Here is a 21,787-nt window from a genome sequence, read left to right on the forward strand (position 1 = left end):
TGAGGTCCTACGGAAAGGTAGAGGTAGGCCAAATAAGAGGTGGGGAGAGGTGATTAGGCAAGACATGACGCAACTTCAGCTGACCGAGGATATGACCCTTAATAAGAAGGTATGGAGGTCGAGGATTAGGGTAGTGGAATAGGTAGTCTAGAGTGTTCATAGCAGTAGTATTGGCACGCACTCTCACTTTCTGTTGGTAGTAGGTTTTTATGGCTAACCATTGTTTTCTTTCATTGTTGATCACCTTATTATCTGGTTGTTTTTATTCTACTTTATATGGCTTCTTGGTACTGTGCCTTCTTGTATATATTTTCATTAATATGGTGCTTATACTTTCCTGAGCCGAGGGTCTATTGGAAACAACCTCTCTATCCTCACAAGGTAGGGGTAAGGGCTGCGTACAAACTATCCTCCCCAAACCTCACGGTGTGTGATATTACTGGGTATGTTATTGTTGTTGTTGTTGTTTGGTTGATATTCCTTTGTTTTGGGGTGAGCTTCATGAGTTGTATTTGGTCTATTTCATGAGTCAAAATGGGTTATAAAAAATAATAGGTTAACTTAGGCTCGGTCCAAATAGACCCATGAGCTAAAATATTGTAGCCCAACTCATTAATCTCTGAGCGAGTTGGATGAGTTTGGGCTCAAATTGTTATCCCTAGTTTAAAATTACATGGGAGGTTGGAGCTACATTAGGGATCGAGCAAAGATGAAACTTTTTCCTTAATGACTAGGACATAATTAGAATTTTTTTTTTATGAATGGGTAAAGTTGCTCAACTTCAAATAGAGTATATGAGCAAATTTGACCATTTTCCCTTTTGTAATTCATCCACCTATCCTCATTTTGGTAATGTGTTTAAGTTCAGTATCAAGTTGATAAATTGTCATAACTTCCTTCAGTCATCTGCAAATATCTTAAATATTCTTTTCTTTGTGATTTTATTGTCTGATGTTTTTAAGCTCAATATTATGTTTCATCTTGAAATAGCACACTTGAGCCGAAGGTCTATCAAAAGCAATCTCTCTACCTCACGTAAGGTAGGGGTAAAGTCTTTGTACACTCCACACTCCCCATACCCCACTTGTGAGATCACACTGCGTATGTTGTTGTTGTTGTATCTTGAGAAAGCACACTACATGCTAAAGGAGATGGTAATGAATGGTTCAATTGTTGACACAAGCAAGACAAACAGTTTGACTCCGATTAAACTCATGAGCAAATCATCATAAGTTAATTCACTTTGCCCCAATATTTATTTCCTAGCAAAGGAGAGAAACAGTATGTTTCCTGTTAACTTATGACTTAAGACTAAACTTTTACATCAACATAAAATTACTAGAGAAGGTAGTTTCTTGATCATGTTGCACACAGAAGAGAGCATTTGCCTGATTCGGGCAAATCTTGAATTTCCCTTTCTATATTATGTCTCCAGAAACTGTGGCTTTTAGCCATTTTTTGAACCTTATATACAAACAATAGACTGATTCATACTCATAAATCGCGCAGGATGAGTCCATCAGATTGCTGCAGGTCTTCCATCTTTCCTAGGATCACTTACTGCTACAAGCATCCCACGAAAAACCCCGTTTTTATATTCTTTCCCACTCCTCCTTCCCAACTTTAAGGGAGAATTTGGAAGGTTTTGAACAATTAGCTGACAGATGGCTCCTCCGTTATGTGCCTCGAGTTGATGACCCCTCTCTTCCAAGAAATGCTTTTTCTCGTCCGAGAGTTCAATATGATCGCCATCGATGCATGTCCAGTTCTCGTACAGAACTACATTCGGAATTAGCTGCAAAAAGAAAGGAACACGAATCAATACTTGAGGTTTCAGAATTGATCGTTAAAGATACTTCCTCCGTTCCATTTTATGTGAACCTCTTCGGAGTACGAGATTCAAATTAACTAATTTACAGTGTGAATTTGGACATAGAATTTTCAAAAAATTTAAAATAAAATTTACATATTAGAAACTATATAAAAAGTATTATAAGTCATACTAATAGTTAACCACAATATTTGCAAAAAACGTGGTCAGAGAAAACTGCATGACTCCCCAAATAGTAATAGGTTCACATAAAGTGGAACAGAGGGAGTAGTGTACATTGCTAATCAGGTAAAGGGACCGACCTCGTGGTAGACTCTTGGACTCTGAACTGCTGCTAAAGGATCCATCCCCAAGATGAAATGGTTGATGAAAACCTGGACGACCGCGGGGATTATTTTCAGGCCACCACTACCACCAATTACACCAGCCAACTGATTATCCTGTTAAATTTCCAAGAAGAAGAAACAATCAATACAAGATATACTAAGCAACTACTACACCTCAATCCAGAGCAAGTTTGGATCGTCTATATTCTGGATTGGATACCTTTAGAACAATGATTGGGGCCATAGACGACAACGGTCTCTTTTTTGGTTGAATAAAATTAGCCGGAGCAGGAGGGAGTTCATCAGGGGATATTTCACTAGGTGTTGAGAAATCTCCCATTTCGTCGTTGAGTACAATACCAGTTGAAGGAGAGAGCACACCAGCTCCAAATGGATAGTTTACTGTGGTAGTCACTGATACAGCATTTCGATCGGAATCTACAATGCAAAAGTGACTTGTTCCGTGATCTCTTAGCTGACTCCACCTACGAATCAAGGACCAAAAGCGCTTTAGAGCCATTGGTATGCAATCAATAGGCTCGTTAGTTCTAGAATTTATCTAACCTGGGCATATAGTATTCAGGAGGAAAGGTGGTATTGTCGAAAATCTTCCGTTGAATTTCTTTGGCAAAAGATGGGGAAAGCATGTCAGATACAGTTTTACTGATATTTACAAAGTCAGGATCACCAAGGTCCATTCGAACTGCAAACATGTGTTTCATCGCCTCAATTAGTCGATGCAGACCTAAAGAACCTTCTACAGCATTATAGCATTCAAGGATTTTAAGAATCTGCATTTCCCCAATCGCAATAGTTTAGTCGGACAATCGTGCTATATTACGTTTAGACATATTTGAGGAAGGATTGGAACCAATATGTCTATGTGTGTACAGGCTAAGCTGGTTTATATACATACCAGAGAAATCCCGAGTGTTCCACTGGACGGAGGTGGCATTCCAACGATGGTATAGCCCATAGCATTAACGGTAACTGCTTCTGGAATTTCCACTTTGTAATTCCTCAAATCGTCCATTGTTAAAATTCCACCTGCTCTTTTCATATCTTCGATAAGCCTTTTACCAACCTCTCCATTATAAAATGCCTCAGGCCCTTGTTCAGCAATAAGCTCTAAGCTGTGGCTAAGCTCTACGTTATGGCAAATTTCACCTGCCCGTAACAACTTCCCCTCTGGTGCAATTACTTGTCGCAAGCCAGGATCTTTAAGTATCACCTTTGCTTTTGAAGCAATATGATGTGCAAGATATGGAGCAACCACGAATCCATCTCTAGCAAGTTTAATCGCTGGTTGAAATAGGGTCTTCCATGGCAACCTGCCATGTTTTGACCAAGCGGCGTGAAGACCAGCTAGCTCACCGGGAACTCCCATGGACAATGCTCCCTCTAACTTGGAGTTTCCATTATTATCATACATGTTCTGTTTGAGTATAATTTCATTGTCAATTTAATCAGAGAGGACAAACCAATCAAATTCAGAACTTGCAACTTCGAGTTGTCTATGTTTAGGTACTAAATACTAATTCCAATTCCCAATAAGAACAGAACAACAGTTTGTTCATGTAGACAACTACAACAACTACTACTGCTATGCCTCAATTCCAAGGAAGTTGGGGTCAGCTACATGATACTCGCTGTCCATTTCACTTCATCAAGCCACAGTTTACTTATGTCGATACAAATTAAAGAATTTAACTTATATACACTAACAAACCAAATTGTTTTTTACAATATCAGTGCTTCAATCCAAAGCAAGTTGGGATCGGTTATAAGAATCCTCAGTGTTCATGTCGCTCCATTTAAGCCACAATTTACTTTTGTCGATACAAATTAAAGAATTTAACGTATATACACTAACAACCTAATTGTCTTTTTACAATATCAGTACGTCAATCCAGAGCAAGTTGAGGTCCGCTATATGAATCCTCAATGTTCATGTCGCTCCATTTAAGCCGCAGTTTACTCATGTAGATACAAATTAAAGAATTTAACTTATATACACTAATAATGTAATTTTTTGTACAATATCAGTATATCTTAACTTGGTGTAATAGGCAGCGTGTCTTATTTTCCACATTAGTATTCCCACTATTTATGGATGATTGCATGTAATTTTCTGTTAGGTGGCCTACTATAAAAATTCATTTCAATTGTGTATAGAAGTTAAACTCTAAATTAAATAGTTATTTGATGAAGTTTGGATGAGTTGAAACTTGAATGAGACAAAGTAATGCTAAAAAAGAGAATTATGAACCTGTGAAGAAGCTAAAGGAGCAGTTTCCCTCATATCAATAGCTTGAACTTCTGATGTTGATGAAGATCTAACAACCATAAAACCTCCACCGCCAAGTCCACTGGCCATTGGATTGACAACTCCAAGGCAAAGTGCTGTGGCAACTGCAGCATCAACTGCATGTCCACCAATTTTAAGTATGGATATACCGATTTCCGAGCACCGGCCATCATCAGCAGCAACAACTGCTTGCTCTGATTCAACAATGTCATCATTTTGCTGCAGTCTTCCATTATATCTCTCAACATCTCCAACTAGCCAAATACCAATGTGTCCATGGTGTCTGAGGCCTATAACTACATTAAGATGGAAAAAAAAAGAACTACAAAATCAAATGAAAGAAGTGCAAAATGGATGTGCTAAAACAATTGTGTAAACTCAATTAGCTTCTTGAAATTTATTTCAGAAGATAATTAGACAATCAATGTTAATTTTAAAGGTAAGAATATACATGCCAATTTTTTATTTTTTTTATAATCGAAAAATCCCCGAGAGCTAATGGCGCATAGTTCGAAACTCAATGGATAGTGGGCCCGCTCCTCTAATTCTCACTTAAATACTAGTAGGATTTTTGTCTATAACAATGTTCCACTGCTAATTTTGGTTAAAAAAAAGTAGGAATGTACATGCCAAATTTTATTTTTTGATAACCGACAAGCAATTATCAGAAAAGTGCAGCCCGGTGCACTAAGCTTCCGCTATGCTCGGGTCCGGAGAAGGGCTCTTGTGATCCGGCCCTTTCCCGGATCCCGTGCTAGCGGGAGCTTAGTGCACCGGGCTGCCCTTTTTTGATAACCGACAAATCCCCGGGGTCAATAGCGTATCGTTCTAAACTCCATGGATAATGGGTTCGCTCCTCTAAATTCTCACTTAAATACTAGGCTTTTTGTGTATGACAAGGTTCAAACCTATGAGATGCGCCTAACTCACACATCACAAGTTACGCTTTTACCACTAGACCAAAATCCCACAAGCTTGTACATGCCAATTTGCCAGGTCAAATATTATCCAATTCAAGAAAGCCTGTAAATTTGACAATTTTTAGGCAAAAACCCAGAATTTGATTATTTTTTTAAAAATGTCCTTACAATAAAGGGTCAGCAGAATTTAACCCTCTACAGTAATTACTCAACAAAATCTTTCACAATTTCAAGTTTTATAACATGACACTTCACTTCTCTTAAGTAAAGCTAAGGAGTGAAATTCCATGATCATGGTGTTAATTAACTTCATTTTTCATAGTATTTTAAAGCCCAATTAGCGAAATTCCTTCAGAATTCAACTGAATATTCTGTTAACAGAATTGCATTTACTAAAAAAACAAAGAAGAAGAAGAAAAAGTAAAAGGTGAAAAACTCACATGAAATGGCAGTGAGTGCAAATAAAAAGCAAAGAGCAAAACTCCATTTCTTTCTTCTATTGAAACTAGCAGGAGAAGGGTCCAACAATGGAGCTTCTAAATTCTGTTTCCTCATCTCTCTATGACTAACAGAATGGCCGGGGGGGGGGGGAGTAGGTGAGAGAAAACTCAAAGGTCCTATGCTTATATAATTGCTTATACGTTTTGGTTGAGTGTGCTTTTGTTTGTTGATGATGACTTCACTTGATGTTACGGGTACATCTTTTTTTATAATTAGATAAAAAAAAGAATCTATATTTTTAATTTTAACGAGCTTTATACGTACGAATCCAAATTAGTCCGAATTTAATATATCAGACACCAGTAAAAAAGAAAAGAAAAAGGAATCTAATATTTAGAGTTAAGTTAAAAAAATAATATTAGAAAATTTGAAATTATATTTGGACATGTATTTTACTTAAAAAAAATATTACAGTTTTGTAAATAGGGAAAAAAGTTTTTCTGAAAATATTTTCGAAAATGGACAAACACATTTTTGACAAAAAAAATTTAGATAAGAAAGAAATTTTTTTTATGGACAAACGGGACCTAGATAGTTGGGATTTTAGTATTTAGTTTTGAATTTTTGGGAGTCATTGTAGGATTACCTGACACGAATTCGCAATAGAGAGAATTAAATATCGGAAAATTAAGAAAAAAACTATTTTACTCCTTTTTTTCCCCTTTAACCATGGGTAATCTAAAATTATTGGATCACTACTTTAAATTCACGAGGTGAATAAATTCAATAAAAATTAATAGCCTACCAAGTTCTTGTTTTTATCGTAGAAAAATCTTTATATAGGAAACATACGCTAGGAATTTAATAAAGAATCGCGGCAGCGTCCATTTATGTTATTTATTTACTAATGTTAATGTAGGTGTAAAAAGTTAGCTAGGTCAAATATTCAATAATTATCGTGAATGAACAGGTTGAGAGCTAGTTCAACTAGTGAGGTTTTTGCCTTTCACAATTAAGATGAAGGGTTCAAACATATTTGGAATTATATAGATGATTCCATTTTGTTGGACAAAATTATGGGGATAGAAAAGATATCTGATTAAGCTGGCGTTTGGATATAAAATTATAATTTTTGAAAAAAAAAATAGTACAATTTGAAGTTGAATTGAAAATTTATATTTGGAATTTGAAATTATATTTGAACATACATTTCACTTAAAAAAAATATTACATTTTTATGAGGGGAGAAAAAGTTTTCCCGAAAAAAATGAAAAAGTGATCAAAACTACTATTTGATATTTGAAAAACTCATTTCCTAAAAATCTTCAAAATATTACAAAAATTCATGGACAAACACGTTTTTGAAAAAAAAATACCAAAAAATAAAAATAAAAATTAGAGACAAATAGGACCCAAGTAGTTAAGGATCATAACCTATTACAATTTAAATAAAATAAGTGGCGTTTGGACCTAAGAATTGTAAAATTCCAAAAAAAAGTGAAGAAAAAAAATTCAAGTGAAAATGACATTTGAAAATTAGAGTTGTGTTTTGACATGAATATAATTTGGGTTGTTTTTGAATTTTTGTGAATGATCTGAGTGAATTTTGGAAAATTACTTTTTGGAATTTTTTAAATTTTCAAAAAATTTTAAAATTCATCTTTAAGTGAAATTTGAAAATTTTATGGCCAAACATTAATTTCGAAAAAATAATTGAAAAAAATCCATCGCCAAACGGGCTCTAAATTTTGTAAAAGATCTCTTTGGTGCAAGTTCACATTTCTACGTGGGGCACAAAAAATCCCATGATAGGCCTATCCAATTCTTAGTCTTTTCCAAAAATATATCCAAATAAGCTCAGAAAAGAAATACTATGGAATTGCGGCATTTTCCATTTATCTTCTTTCATTCATCTCTCTCTAAGTTTTTTTCTTTTTGGCAATTCTCTCTCTAAGTTTGTCTTTATGTGATTTTATTAATATTTTAAGTTGTCAACCTCATACTAAATGGAAATGACATGTTTTTCTTGGGAGTTTTGGTGGACTTCCACTCTAAAAGGTTAATAAATTTATTTATTATCATACCTACTTTATTATAATAAAAGAAATTATTTTTCTTTAACTAGCTAGCACGATGAAGGTGATTGAGGTGTGCATTAATTAATAAATTAATCCTTTAATAATTGCTCATTGATATAATTAAAATTACGTTAGGTGATCCAATTATCCAAACACGCTGAGTTGAAAAACTTTATGCTGTATTAAGAAAATTATAATATATTTTAACATGTTTCCTTTTTCCATTAATGATTTAATTTAAAAGGAAAGTGTAAAGACGTGAAAGGGAAAGCAAAGAACGAAAACCCATTTCTTTCTGTTGAAATCCTGACAATAGTCCAAGAGTGGAGCTTCCAATATTTGCTTTCCCATCTCTCTTGCAAAATACTAAGGGATTTAACAGCAAATTCGTGAGTTCGACAAGAATCAAAATTGCAAATCGAACTCTATATATGTAAATACAAAATACAAATAATTATCGATATAACAATAACAATAACAATAAAGTCAGTAAAATCTCACAAGTGAGTTTGAAAAGGGTAGTGTATATGCAGACTTTATTCCTATCTTTGGAAAGGTATATATACTGTTTTCCATAAACGCTCGATTCAAAAAAAAAAAAAAGCAGTAACATAAGCAGTAACAACATCCTTGTTCAAAATTACATATATATTTTAAAATTTAACTCTCGTATAGGTAAGACTGCGTACAATATACCATTGTGGTCCGGCTCTTCCTCGGACTCCGCACATAGCGAGAGCTTAATGTACCGGGTTGCCCTTTATTAGTTGAAGATGACTTGATGTTATATTTTGGTGAAAACGACAATAAAAAATGTAAAGACGTAAATTTACATGATTGGCCAGTCTTGTTCTTTTTTCAAAAATATCTTCCCTATACGATTCGTCAATACTATTGGAATCTAATATAGTATTACGGCTATGTCCATTTATTTCTTTTGTTGCTTTAATTACTTTTCCTAAAGTTGTCTTTTAGGAATATCAATATTTTATGTTGTTGCCTTCAAAGGAAAAATAGACATTTTCCCTTTGGAGTAGACTGAGAATATTTTTATATATTATGTTGCATTAAATCAATAAAAAAATATTTATTATTTTATATAATTTTTTATGATTCAATTATGATTATAAATAATATGTATTCTCATTTTGGTATTTAATTCCTATAGTTAAGTTATTGAAGTTTGTGTAAAGACTAAAAGACGGATGCGAGAAGTATTTCCAAGGCGGTTTGTTTCATAAGTCTGTCAATTATGTTTGATATTAACTTGATTGTACTCAATAATTGTCTAAATTAAATCATTTTTTAAGTAATCTTCTAGAACAAACACAATCAAGGCGATTATATTCAACTAATCCTTTAAATCCTAATAATTGTTTATTTATTAGCAGCAAACTTACTCACATAATTAGCGGAAAAAGTCCTACTTATAGATTTTGGCAATAGGTAGCAAATCAATGTTTATCATAACAATAATATGTATATTAAAATGTATATCATAATTTTTTTGTGTATATCAAAATGTATATCACAACTTTATTTTTCTACTTTGTATATCTAAAATATAAAATTATAAATATAGTTGTCTATAATTTATTGTTGTCTCTATATCCAAGTGTATAACACAAAAATAAATATATTTTTTATATCTCACCGTGTATAACATATCAAATGACGTATATACCAAAATGCATATCACAACTTTAGTTTTCTTTTTTGTGTATATTAAAATGTATATCAAAAATATATTTTTCTTCATTGGATATTTCAGTGTATAACACATAATTATTTTATGGATATACACAAATATATATGCTAGAAATATCAAACACGACGTTTTGAAGTTGAATCAACACGAAGTAATTTATTTTTTTGAAAATACAATCTAGACATTAACCGATTATTATACAAAAAAATACCACTGTGTTAGTGATAAACTTTTCCTTAGCAGAATAACTAAATGTAATTAATTGAAGAATATTAGTCAAGGCATTATTTTGTCATAAAAAGCTAAAATTGATGAATATTTGCCCAAATTAAAACTGAATAGTATATTTGGAAAACCAGAGACGGCAACCTTGAATCATTAATTGAGAGATTAGCAGAGAAATAAAGGAATTGATGGGCAAGCAGCGAACAGGGGGCGAACAAGAAAATTATATATAATATTTTAATATATATTAAATTCTAAACTCATAATTTTAACTGTTTTACAAGTTTAGTCCAAGAAGCTTTAAAATCGAATCTATCAAGTTTAAATTATTGATCAATTTTGGTCATATTAATTTTCTTTCTTTTGCCTCTTCAACCTTTGTTGTCCCTTGAGACACAACACAAAATTAAAGACAAGTTATTGTTTTGTATTTGTACGTGTTAACGCTACTTTTATTTAGCGAATAGCCGAAATTACACATGACAATTGGGCCTAACTCGTTGAGAGCCCGCCCAATTGGTCCAGTCGGGCTTAATACGGTTACGTCTGGGCCTCAACCTAACTGACTGGGCTCGCCTGCTTTGTTTTGGATTTGTTTTCAGAGGTCCAAGACAAAATATAGGCCGAGAAGAGCAAAAAAGTTGGACTTTAGCTTGAGAAAATGGCATGACAACACATAAAGAGAATTGACAATATTAGCCGTATATTAGGTTTGGCAAAGGTAATCCCAAAAAATTAGCATTATATAGCCAAAATCTAAATAACACTAGTTTCTTATTTATTCTCTCTCCCCGTATTTCTTCTTCAATTTTCTTCTCCAATCTTTTCTTTTTTTCTTCTTCTTCAATCTAGCAAATTTTCTTCTTCAATCTGGATTTGGAAGGGCATGTGTTCTTGATAATGATTGGGAAGTTGTAATGGTTGATATAATTTTTAGAAAAATATTACGGGTTCATGCAGATGAAGAGAAGCGGGGAGCGAACGCTTTTGCGGATAGTAAAAGGATCGATTGACGCTGCCATAATAGACACAATCCTAAAAGTGAACCCATTTGATTTCTCGTGTCTCCAATACAACCCAAATTAAACGAATAGAAAGTTCTTCCAACTAATTTGAAAATAAATGTTTTCTTGTGTTATTTGTCACACGGCCCATTCTTGGTGTTGATGGGTGAATTCATCCTCATTTTTTTTTCTTTCCTCTTTTTTATTTTTTTAATTAAAAAATAGTTCTAATTCTCATCTTATATATCAATGTATTTCTAGCATATATATTTGTGTATATTTACAAGAACTTATGTGCAATACACTGGGATATACAAAGAAAAAAAAATTAATTTTTGATATACAAAAGAAGAAAAATAAATATTATATATATACACACACACACACACACACATTTTGGTATACACAAAGAAAGAAAATAAACTTGTTATATACATTTTGGTATACACATTATTTGATCTGTTATACACTTGGATATACAAAACAATATAATTATTTTTATTGTGATATACATTGATCTAGAGACAACAATAAATTTTAAATAACTAATTTTATAATTTTATATTTTAGGTATACAAAGAAGGAAAATAAAATTTTAATATAGACAAAGAAGGAAATAAAGTTGTGATATACATTTTGATATATATATTATTATTGTGATATATATTTATTGTCCAACTAATGCCAATATCTATAAATAAGTTTTTTTCTGCTAATTATGTGGGCACGTTCTCATGCTATGCCAAAATCCCCTTTAGCTCTCAGCCCATTACCCCACTAAAAGTTCAAATTAGGACTTCATTTTAGAAAATTAACCTAAATAGCCATCCACACAACTGTTTAAACTTAAAATAGTCGATTGATGTATATTATATAAACAATCAAGGTATAATATATATATATATTTAATTATATATAATCAGTGTATAATTCGTGTACCGGCTAGAAACTTTAATAATTAATATGGATGGCTATTTAGTGTAAAGATCCCTTCATTTTACGAGGTGATTAAGGGTGTGTTTGGTACGAGGCAAAATATTTTCCTAGATCATGTTTTCATGAAAAATGAGTCGCTTCATCACTTATTTTCCTTTATTTGGTTGGTGAGTGAAAAACGTTTTTCGGAAAATATTTTATAGTGTTTGGTTAGAGAGTAGAATTTGTTTTAGAAAAATAATTTTTTATGCTACTTTCCTCACCCCCTTCCTCCAAGTCCCCATGTTTCCTGTGCTCCCCCCCCCCCCCGACCCAACATTTTCAGGGCTCTATTTTCTTCAAGAATTTAATTATTCTTCTAAAACTTCACACAAACCCAAATAAACTAATGTGCTGCTTTACTTTTTTATGCAAAAAATAACGTTGAAACTTGTGTTCCATAACTGAAAGAAAATACTCTTTTTTTGGTTGAAAAATAATACTCTTTTTACAACATGAAAATAAAGTACTCATTTTGTTGAAATGAAAGAAAATACTTTTTCGATATCATGAAAAGAAAATATTCTTTTTTTGTTGAAATGAAAGAAAATACTTTTTACTACATCATTTTGTTGAAATGAAAGAAAATATTTTTTCTACATCATAAAAAGAAAGTACTTTTCTTGTTGAAATAAAAGAAAATAGTTTTTACTATATCATTTTGTTGAAATGAAAGAAAATACTTTGTCCACAACATAAAAAGAAAGTATTTTTTTTGTTAAAATTATACCATGAAAAAAAAAAACTCATTTGTTGAAATGAAAAAAAGTACCATATCTATAACATAAAAAAAACTATTAATAATATTTTATTTTGGGTGGGTGGTGGGTGGGGGTGGGATGGTGGAGATAGGGAATAGGGTGGGCAAGGTTGAAAAAGAGTTTTGAAAAATATTTCTCTTCTCTTAATAGGGAAAACATTTTCCTTCAATTGGAGAAAAATGAGTTCACGAGAAAAATATTTTCCAAAATATTTAAGCCAACCAAATAGTTGATTTCCACGGGCTAGTTGGACCCTAATAAAGCTCACTTAGGCCATCTCCAGCCACACTCCATTTTGAGTTTTGTTACGCGAATGATCTCTTTATAAAAATTATTCTCATAACTAATAGTACTATTCTTTTATTGTAGAGATGGCAAATTCTATTACAGATATAGCATTATCGGCAATTATTAAATGCCGCTACAATGAGAATCCCATTTAAGGCCAACATTAAGGATACCTTTTTCATTAAACAATCTTGATGTAAATAACCAATAATTAAGATAACCGTTACCATCTCCGCCATTAGACAATCTTGATGTACCGTTTCCGTCTCTCTTTCCATAAACCAAAAAATCCCAAAAATCTCAAAGAATATTTCCTCTATTTCGCTGATTTATGCCTATCTTTTTCCAAAAGAAATAGTATTGTGATTTATACACTACTAACTACCATTAGTATTGTGATTTATACACTACTAAATACCATTATTATGCTGTGTATATTATCATATTATAATTTTATTATAATTCATACACTGTTAAATTTCATCATTATGTCATGTATATACACATTTGTACATAATTATATACTATTATAATATAATATATACGTATTCCACGTATATATTTATTATCCATTATTATTTATATTAATACGCAATCAATATATACAATGGTTGAAGAATTCATGATAAAATATAATATAAATATATATATGATTTTTACTCGGTATATTATCCGGTGTAATTTTTACATGGTTTATATCATATATAAGTTATCTATTGTAATTTATACATAGTTTATTATAATTTATACATGAATTATACAACGTATATTATCACAATTATGAGATTGTGTTCTAGGCTTCTATATGTATATTGTTATACATCATATTCCAGATTTTTTAGTCTCATACTTTCATTTTTTTTTGTAAATGAGACCGAACAGATAATGTAAATGTGAATAATAAATAAGTAAAAGTCTTTTTTATAGTGTAACTTAATTCTTTTTTTAAGGAAATTAATGCTTGGGTCACGTGATTATGGGTCCATGATTTAAAGCTATATGCTAGGGAATGTATTTATTTAATTGCCACATATGTAAAATACCTTTTACTGCTGGATTTGTGAAGTTTTTTCTTAAATTTTGCTATTTATGTTTTTTCCTCCTCCATTTTTGCCTCCAAACTCCATTTTGGAGTAAAAAATGAAGGAATTTTGCTCCAACCCACTTCCAAATTTGCCTCCATTTTGGATGGTGAATAGTGTCACTTTCAAATTTGGAGTGACACTATTCATCTACTCCATCACTATTCCCTATTATTATTTTTATTTATTATTTAACCCTTTTAATTTATCATATTATATATACCTAGTTATGTTTATGTAACAACTTCACAATAATCCTAAAGAATTTCTAATACAAGTGAAATTGCTTCCTTCCTCATGCTCTCGGCGCACGTTAATTAAGATACGCCGCCTGTGTCAGCCATGGCGAAACGGAGAGGTAGAGGATGCGGCAGACCTAAGACGCAACCCCTAGCTAACTTTGTAAGCTCGGTGGTAACTCGTAACCAACCATCGATGGAGAAATTACGCAAGAGATAACTACACCAACATCCATCCCCATTGTAGATCCAGCTACTATCGGAGGCACTGCATGTGAAATTGGTTCTTCATTGACGAACTCTGTTATCTCAAAGAGGCTAGATCTGAACACCCCAGTGACAATTGATCAATTAGCCCCTTCCCCGCTAGTGCTAGTCAATGGAACAGTAAATCAAGCTCAAAATCAAGTAGCCAAGAAAATTCGGAGAAATCAACAGTGGTAGAGATGGCGATTGCTGGTGAGCCTACTAGACCTAAAGCATCATGGACAACTTTGTTTCAGAAGAATAGGTTTGCCACCAATGGTATGTCACTATCATATATTCCGCCATAAATTGGTGGTTCAATTAGATAAGCTAGAAGTAGAAGAGGAGGAGAACAAATGGAGATGTACATTGATAGCATATATCATAGGTGATGGACCAGTGTACAATTCAATGAAACGATACATCAAGTTGCATTGGGCACATGTTACTGAACCTGAACTGTTCTATCATAATGAAGGCTATTATATCATCAAATTCCAATCTGCAGCAGATGTACTAGAGATATTATGTGCTGGACCTTACTCAATTGCTAAAAGGCCCATCATTCTAAAACCATGAACTCCAGACTTTGATTTCACAGAGGAATTCCCTACTGTTATGCCACTGTGGGTAAAGTTCCCTAAATTACCTATGTCGTGCTGGGGAGTTGGCTCTTTAAGGAGGATTGCTAGTGTAATTGGGACCCTTGTCTTTGCTGATGAGTGCACTACTAAGAAGACTCAAGTATCCTACGCTCGAATTCTTATTGAAGTTAATGTTACCAAAGAATTGCCCACTGAAATCATGGTTATGGACCCTTATGGAAAGAAGTTTCAACAGTCTGTAACCCATGACTGGAAACCTGCTTATTGTGACAAATATTTGGTTGTGGGACATAAATGCACTACCCAGACACACCATGTTATGCAACAACCAAATCATATAAGGAGAGCAATGGGTAACAAAAATATCACACAAGAATAGAGAACCAAAGGTCCTATATATGTTGCAACTAAACCTCAAAATCCAAAGCAAACTGCACCTGCTGAACAACAACTAGAGGGTAATAATATGGAAGTTGCAGGCCAAACAGGAATAACAAGGTTACCTGATCCTAGGGAGCCTAATAAGCCATCTCAACACAACACAACAGTACCTGTAGCTGCAAAGGAGAAACAGGATGACAGAGGCAAAGCAATGCAGAATAACACTGAACTTAACTTCATCAACTTCCCAACTTTGACCCCTATCCGAGTGAAGAATAGATTTGAAGTTGTGTCAACAAATAGATATGAGGATCATATGCCACCCGAGGATAGAGGTGGAAATACCATGCAACTATGATGAATTGGTTGTTTTGGAACATAAAGGGTATAAATAAAAGGTATAAACAAAAGGAGGTAAGAGAGTATATTAGAGGAAATAAAATTAAGCTGGTGGGACTCATAGAAACTAAAGTGAAGGAACGGAATGCTCAAAGGATTGCAAAAGCTATTGCACCTGGATGGAATGTGCTAACTGATAAGTGGGATTTTGACTACTTATTAGCTCCTTTTAGCTTTTGTTTTAGTCTAAAAACATCGAATTGTGTTCCCGAAACTAATGAAATGTGCAAAATTGCAGGAATATTGGAAGTTGGACTCCCGAGATGAAATCCGGCTCAAAGAGAGGTAGTACGAGCACAAGGCCACAAAAGGCACAAACGCATACAAAGTGCGGCCCGCAGAAGAAATTTTGCAGCTACAAAAGAAATTGCGGTCCGCAACCAAAGAAGAAAAACCCAGCCGACTTTCGTGCAAATTGCGGACTGCACATGAATTGTGCGGACGCAAAGAAGGGCTCAAGACCAAGATCAGAGAGATGACAAAACAGCCAAGTCCAGAGCTTCATTGAATTGAGGTCCGCATAAGATTTCTGATGCCGCATAAGATTTTCTTGCGGCCGCAATCATACTATTGCGGACCACAGAAGAGGGCCTTGCGGCCGCAATGCTAAATCTACGGACCGCACATGGAATTGTGCGTCCGCAGAACCTCCCGAAGGGCATTTTTATCCGAAATTTCCAGCCTTGTATAAATAGACGCGTTTCACAAAATTAGGTCAAGCTTTGACATCAACAAGTATTGTAGCCATTTTTATTTACCTCTTTTGGAAGTTTTCTATACTTCGGTGTATTTTACTAAAGATTTTATCATTTTAACTTTACATTATGAGTTTAATTATTATTCCTTCTTCTCTTTATTCAATTTCAAGCATGAGTAGCTTGATTTTTTCTAGGATTGTGACCCAACCCTAGTGTGTTCACCTTATAGGTAATTAAATTAGTGCTTGTTTATGATTGAGTGTTTATTATTTAGCCTAGTTCATACTTTAATTTGTGGAATTAATGGTTGCAAATATTAGTTCATGCCTATTTGACTTAGTCTCTACTTGAGAAAGAGAGACTTAGTCTAGGAAAACTTGGCTAACAAGGAATTGGGTCAATCGAGCGATTGATTAACCCAATTAAAAGGTTCAACTAAGAGATAGTAATAACCCGATTTGAGCTGTTATCAACTGTATTGTGTGATACCCATTTGGTCTTGAGAAAGCCAAATTAGGCAAAACTATTCTCTGACCGAGAGGTATTGAGTGGGTAATTGAGAGTTGATAGCTATAATACACCCTAATCAGTAAAACAAGCATTAAGATTTTTATTCCATTAGGCAAATACCTAGGTAATGGTCACATCCCTAGGCCTTTTACCAATTTAAAAAAAATAAAAAACAATCATCCTAGTCTTATTTCTTTATTCTCCAAACTTAAGTGTAAAAATTAGAATTAGAAACAAAACCTTTTTTGTGGAAGTGCAAATTAAGATAATTCAATTTCACGCATTAGAATATATACCCTAAACTCCCATCTAGCTCCCTGTGGATTTGACGCCGACTCTTCGTTAGGTTACTATAATTGCAATTGACCGTTTCATACCCTGTTTAGAGGTGTTCATTTGGACGCGATCAATTTTTGATGCCGTTGCCGGGGAGTTAAAAACGGTGTTAGCTATATATTTGGGTGTGTTTTTGGAATATCTTCTTTTCCTTTCGTGTCATTAACGAGTTTGAGAAATTGTAAGTGCAACCATGGCAAACAATGAGCTTTGAAATATTACTTTGGGGGATCTGGACATTGAGGATGATCAAGTGGATGGGGTTTCTCTTGAACCTCAAGCCAATAGAAGAGGCCGAGTGCCTCATGACAATGTGCCCGTTCCACCCCCACCTCCACCATGAGCGGCTCCACACCGGGTGTTGCACAATGAAGGATATGCAAGTGCAATAATCCCTCCCCGTATTAGGGCGGGCAACTTTCAAATAATCAATGTGATGCTCACTTTGCTAGAGCAACGAGGCTTCTTTATCGGTGCTCTGGGTCAAAATACATACAAACATTTGAAGGGGTTTACAGACACGTGTTGAGAGAGTAAACAAACAAATGTCTTCGAGGATGCTTTGAGGCTAAGGCTTTTTCCCTTCTCTTTATGGGGTAAAGCTTTTGATTGGTTGGAGCGTTTGCCGAACCATTCCATTCACACTTGGGATGAATTGGCGGAAAAGTTTATTTCTAAGTACTTCTCTCCAGGTCCCATGGCTACATTTAGAGATGAGATTCTGGCATTCAAGCAAGAGCCCAATGAACCACTACATGAGATATGAGAGCGATATTGAACAATGGTTAAAGAATATCCCAACAATGATATGACGGAGAACATGATTCAACAAACTTTTTATTGTGGGATCAACATAATCAATCAATGTGTAGTGAATCAACTTGCCGGTGGGAACTTCATGACTACGCCTTGTGCGGAGGCGTGCGAGATCTTAGATAAAATGACATACACGTCATCGGCATGGCAATCTCGAGCTAATATTCCACAAGGTGATCCTAATGTGATTCACCTCCATAAATTGTTGCATGACCACGAGCAAGCCATAGCCTAATTGACTACCACCATGAATCAACTAGCAAAGGCTCAACTACAACAAGTGCAAAATTCTAGGCAAGTCAATTCCATGGAGGGAGTAAACATGATGGCGAACAAACAGAAAACCAAGGGTCCACAAGTTCAACAACGAGTGGACAATTTTGTACAAGAAGATAGTGGGTTTGATCAAGATGATTCTTACAATGACCAAGAAGAGGAAGTGCAATATGTGAACAACTTTCAAGGACAACGAAACAATTTACAAGGCCTAAATCAACAACAATGGCAACCTCAAAACAATCAAGGCAATTGGAATTCTAACAACCAAGGTAATTGGAGTGATGGAAACAATCAAGGGAATTGGCATAACTACAATCAAGGAAATTGAAATGGCAATAATCAAGGTAATTGGGGAGGTAACAATCAAGGTGGATGGAACAATAATCAAGGCAACCGGGGGGTCGGGTTTTCAAAGGCCCCCAATGTATCAACAACTGAGTAATCTGCCTCCTTATTCTTCCCATGGTCCTAGTTCTTCAACCAATGAGATGAGGCGTATTGAGAACATGTTCAAGCAAATGATGGAAAAGAATTTTGATTTCGATGCCCAACTTGCCTCACACAACACATCGATCCGCAACTTAGAAGTTCAAACGGGGCAAATCTCTCAAGCTCTAAATTCTCGTTCTAAGGGGGTACTACCAAGTGACACAGTGGTGAACCTAAAGGGTGGGAACAATACGGGGCATGACATGGCCGTTACTACAAGAAGTTGAAGGGGTAGGAATGAACCCACCTCAAGTCAAAGGAAACTTGTGGATGATGAGAAAGTGGTACAAGAAGAAGAAGTCCTGAGAAATGTGATGCAATAAAATGATGAAGTTCAGATTGATATTGATGACAATGTGGAAGAGACTCAAGAGGAAGTGAACCCGTCTAGGGATCAAGTTATTGAGATACCAGAACTGCTAGTGTAAAAAGCTAAGGCACCATTGCCTAAGACTCCTCCTCCATATCCTTAAAGGCTTGTAAAGCAAAATGATGAGAATCGATTCAAAAAGTTCATTGACATGATGAAGAGTCTCTCGATCAATGTGACATTAATTGAAGTTTTGGAACAAATTCCTGATTATGCAAAGTTTATGAAGGATTTGGTGATAAAGAAGCGGTCGATGAATTTTGAAACTATCAAAGTCACTCATCAACTGAGTGCAATTATGCATTCAATGGCTTCTAAATTGGAAGATCCCGGTGCTTTCACAATCCCTTTTACCATTAGAAGTGCCGAGTTTGCTAAAGCTCTCTATGATCTTGGAGAAAGTATCAATTTGATGCCCTATTCGATTTACAAGACCTTGGGAATTGGGCAACCAAAACCCACATCTATGAGATTACAAATGGCCGATCGTACCATGAAGAGACCGTTGGGAGTGATTGAAGATGTATTGGTTCGTGTTGATAAATTTATTCTTCCAGTGAATTTTGTCATTCTTGATTGTGAAGTGGACTATGAGGTGTCGATTATTCTTGGAAGACCTTTCCTTGCTACGGGGAAGGCTCTTGTTGATGTGGAAGTCGGAGAACTCACCTTCCGGGTGGGTGATGAAAATGTGGTATTCCACGTGTGCAAATCTATGCGGCAACCAAATAGCAATGAAGTGTGTTCTTTTGTGGACTTGGTGACCGATGTGATTGTTGATGATACAAGGGCCACGATCAATGTGGGTGATATGTTGGAGGCCGTCTTGCTCAACTTTGATGATGACGAGATGGATGGCATCATGGAATATGTGAACTCTTTGCAAGGAATGGGGTCGTACAACTATGCACCCCGAAAACTCTTCTTGGATATTGAAAATAGAAAAACTCCTCCTACAAAGCCTTCAATTGAAGAGCCTTCGACCTTGGAGTTGAAGCCATTGCCTCCACATCTTCGGTATGAATTTCTCGGCCCTTGTTCTACTTTACCGGTTATTGTTTCCTCTTGTTTGACTAACGTGCAAGTTGACTCTATATTGGCGATGCTACATAAGAGGAAGAAGTCTATTGGATGGACATTGGCGGATATTCGGGGAATAAGCCCCGCATTTTGCATGCACAAGATCAACTTGGAGGAAGACGCCAAGCCATCTATTGAACATCAAATGAGACTCAATGAGTCTATGCAAGAAGTGGTCAAAAAGGAGAATATTAAGTGGTTGGATGCCGGGGTTGTCTTCCCCATTTTCGATAGTTCGTAGACTTCTCCGGTGAAGTGTGTCCTAAAGAAGGGGGGCATGTCGGTGGTCACAAATGGCAAGAATGAGTTGATTCCTAAAAGAACAGTGACCGAGTGGAGAGTGTGTATGAACTATCGCAAGCTCAACAAAGTTACAAGGAATGATCATTTTCCACTTCCCTTCCTTGACCAAATGCTTGATAGGTTGGCCAGCCGTGCTTTCTATTGCTTTCTAGATGGATATTCGGGCTACAATCAAATCCTTATTGCTCCGGAAGATCAAGAGAAAGCAACTTTTATATGTCCCTATGATACTTTCGCATTCAAGCGGATGCCATTTGGTTTATGTAATGCACCTGCGACTTTTCAAAGGTGTATGATGACTATCTTCACGGACATGGTGGAGGACTACCTTGAAGTTTTCATGGATGACTTCTCGGTGGTTGGGGATTCCTTTGATGATTTCTTGGCAAATTTAGATAAAGTATTGGCAAGATGTAAAGAAATGAATTTGGTGCTAAATTGGGAGAAATGTCATTTCATGGTCGAGGAAGGCATTGTCCTTGGCCACAGGATTTCAAAGAATGGCATTGAAGTCGACAAGGCCACGTGGGGTTTTACCGGCGCTTCATTAAGGATTTCTCTAAAGTGGTGAACCCGTTGTGCAAGCTTTTAGAGAAATATGCTAAGTTTCACTTCAATGATGATTGCATGAGAGCCTTTGAATTGTTAAAGTTCAAGTTGACAACCACTCCCATTATCACCGCTCCTAATTGGAGTATCCCTTTTAAGCTCATGTGCAATGCTAGTGATGTAGCAGTTAGAGCTGTTTTGGGACAACGCATCAACAAGATTTTTCATCCGATCTACTATGCTAGTAAGACCATGAATGGTGCCCAAGTCAACTACACCATTACAGAGAAAGAGCTCCTTGCCATTGTGTTCGCAATTGAGAAGTTCTGCCCATATTTGATGGGTGCGAAAGTTATTGTCCCCATGGATCATGCAACACTTCGTTATCTTATGAGTAAGAAAGATTCTAAAGCTCAGTTGATGAGATGAGTGTTTTTGTTGCAAGAGTTTGATATTGACATCCAAGATAGAAAAAGGAGTGAAAATCATGTGGCAATCCACTTGTCTCGTTTGGAGGAGGAGGGGAGGCCGCAAGATGGA

The 21,787-nt window shown here is 35.2% G+C and overlaps 2 protein-coding genes across 2 annotated transcripts; one reads left to right on the forward strand and one right to left on the reverse strand.

The window, feature by feature from the left end:
• Window positions 1–1,212: 1,212 nt before the first annotated feature.
• Window positions 1,213–5,988, reverse strand: LOC104093031 (glutathione hydrolase 3). Its single transcript, XM_009598739.4, has 7 exons — window positions 5,826–5,988; window positions 4,427–4,761; window positions 3,074–3,592; window positions 2,722–2,948; window positions 2,378–2,642; window positions 2,134–2,271; window positions 1,213–1,795 (listed from the first exon to the last, which is right to left on the reverse strand). Exons 1-7 carry the CDS (start codon window positions 5,938–5,940, stop codon window positions 1,520–1,522), a joined length of 1,875 nt encoding a protein of 624 aa, XP_009597034.1. The 5' UTR covers window positions 5,941–5,988; the 3' UTR covers window positions 1,213–1,519.
• A 12,514-nt stretch (window positions 5,989–18,502) lies between these two features.
• Window positions 18,503–19,373, forward strand: LOC138893558 (uncharacterized). Its single transcript, XM_070178184.1, has 2 exons — window positions 18,503–18,725; window positions 19,279–19,373. The coding sequence occupies exons 1-2, from the start codon at window positions 18,503–18,505 to the stop codon at window positions 19,371–19,373; spliced, it is 318 nt and encodes a 105-aa protein (XP_070034285.1).
• Window positions 19,374–21,787: the final 2,414 nt, after the last annotated feature.

Source organism: Nicotiana tomentosiformis, chromosome 6 (assembly GCF_000390325.3).
Source record: "Nicotiana tomentosiformis chromosome 6, ASM39032v3, whole genome shotgun sequence".
Lineage (NCBI taxonomy): Eukaryota > Viridiplantae > Streptophyta > Magnoliopsida > Solanales > Solanaceae > Nicotiana > Nicotiana tomentosiformis.

Coding starts and splice junctions, on each gene's coding strand:
- LOC104093031 (XM_009598739.4), bottom strand. CDS start 5,940: ATGAGGAAACAGAATTTAGAAGCTCCATTGTTGGACCCTTCTCCTGCT. Junction 2,643..2,721: donor CCTGAATACTATATGCCCAG/GTTAGATAAATT, acceptor CTTGATTCGTAG/GTGGAGTCAGCTAAGAGATC. Junction 2,272..2,377: donor CCCCAATCATTGTTCTAAAG/GTATCCAATCCA, acceptor GAAATTTAACAG/GATAATCAGTTGGCTGGTGT.
- LOC138893558 (XM_070178184.1), top strand. CDS start 18,503: ATGGCGAACAAACAGAAAACCAAGGGTCCACAAGTTCAACAACGAGTG. Junction 18,726..19,278: donor TTGGAATTCTAACAACCAAG/GTAATTGGAGTG, acceptor AAAATGATGAAG/TTCAGATTGATATTGATGAC.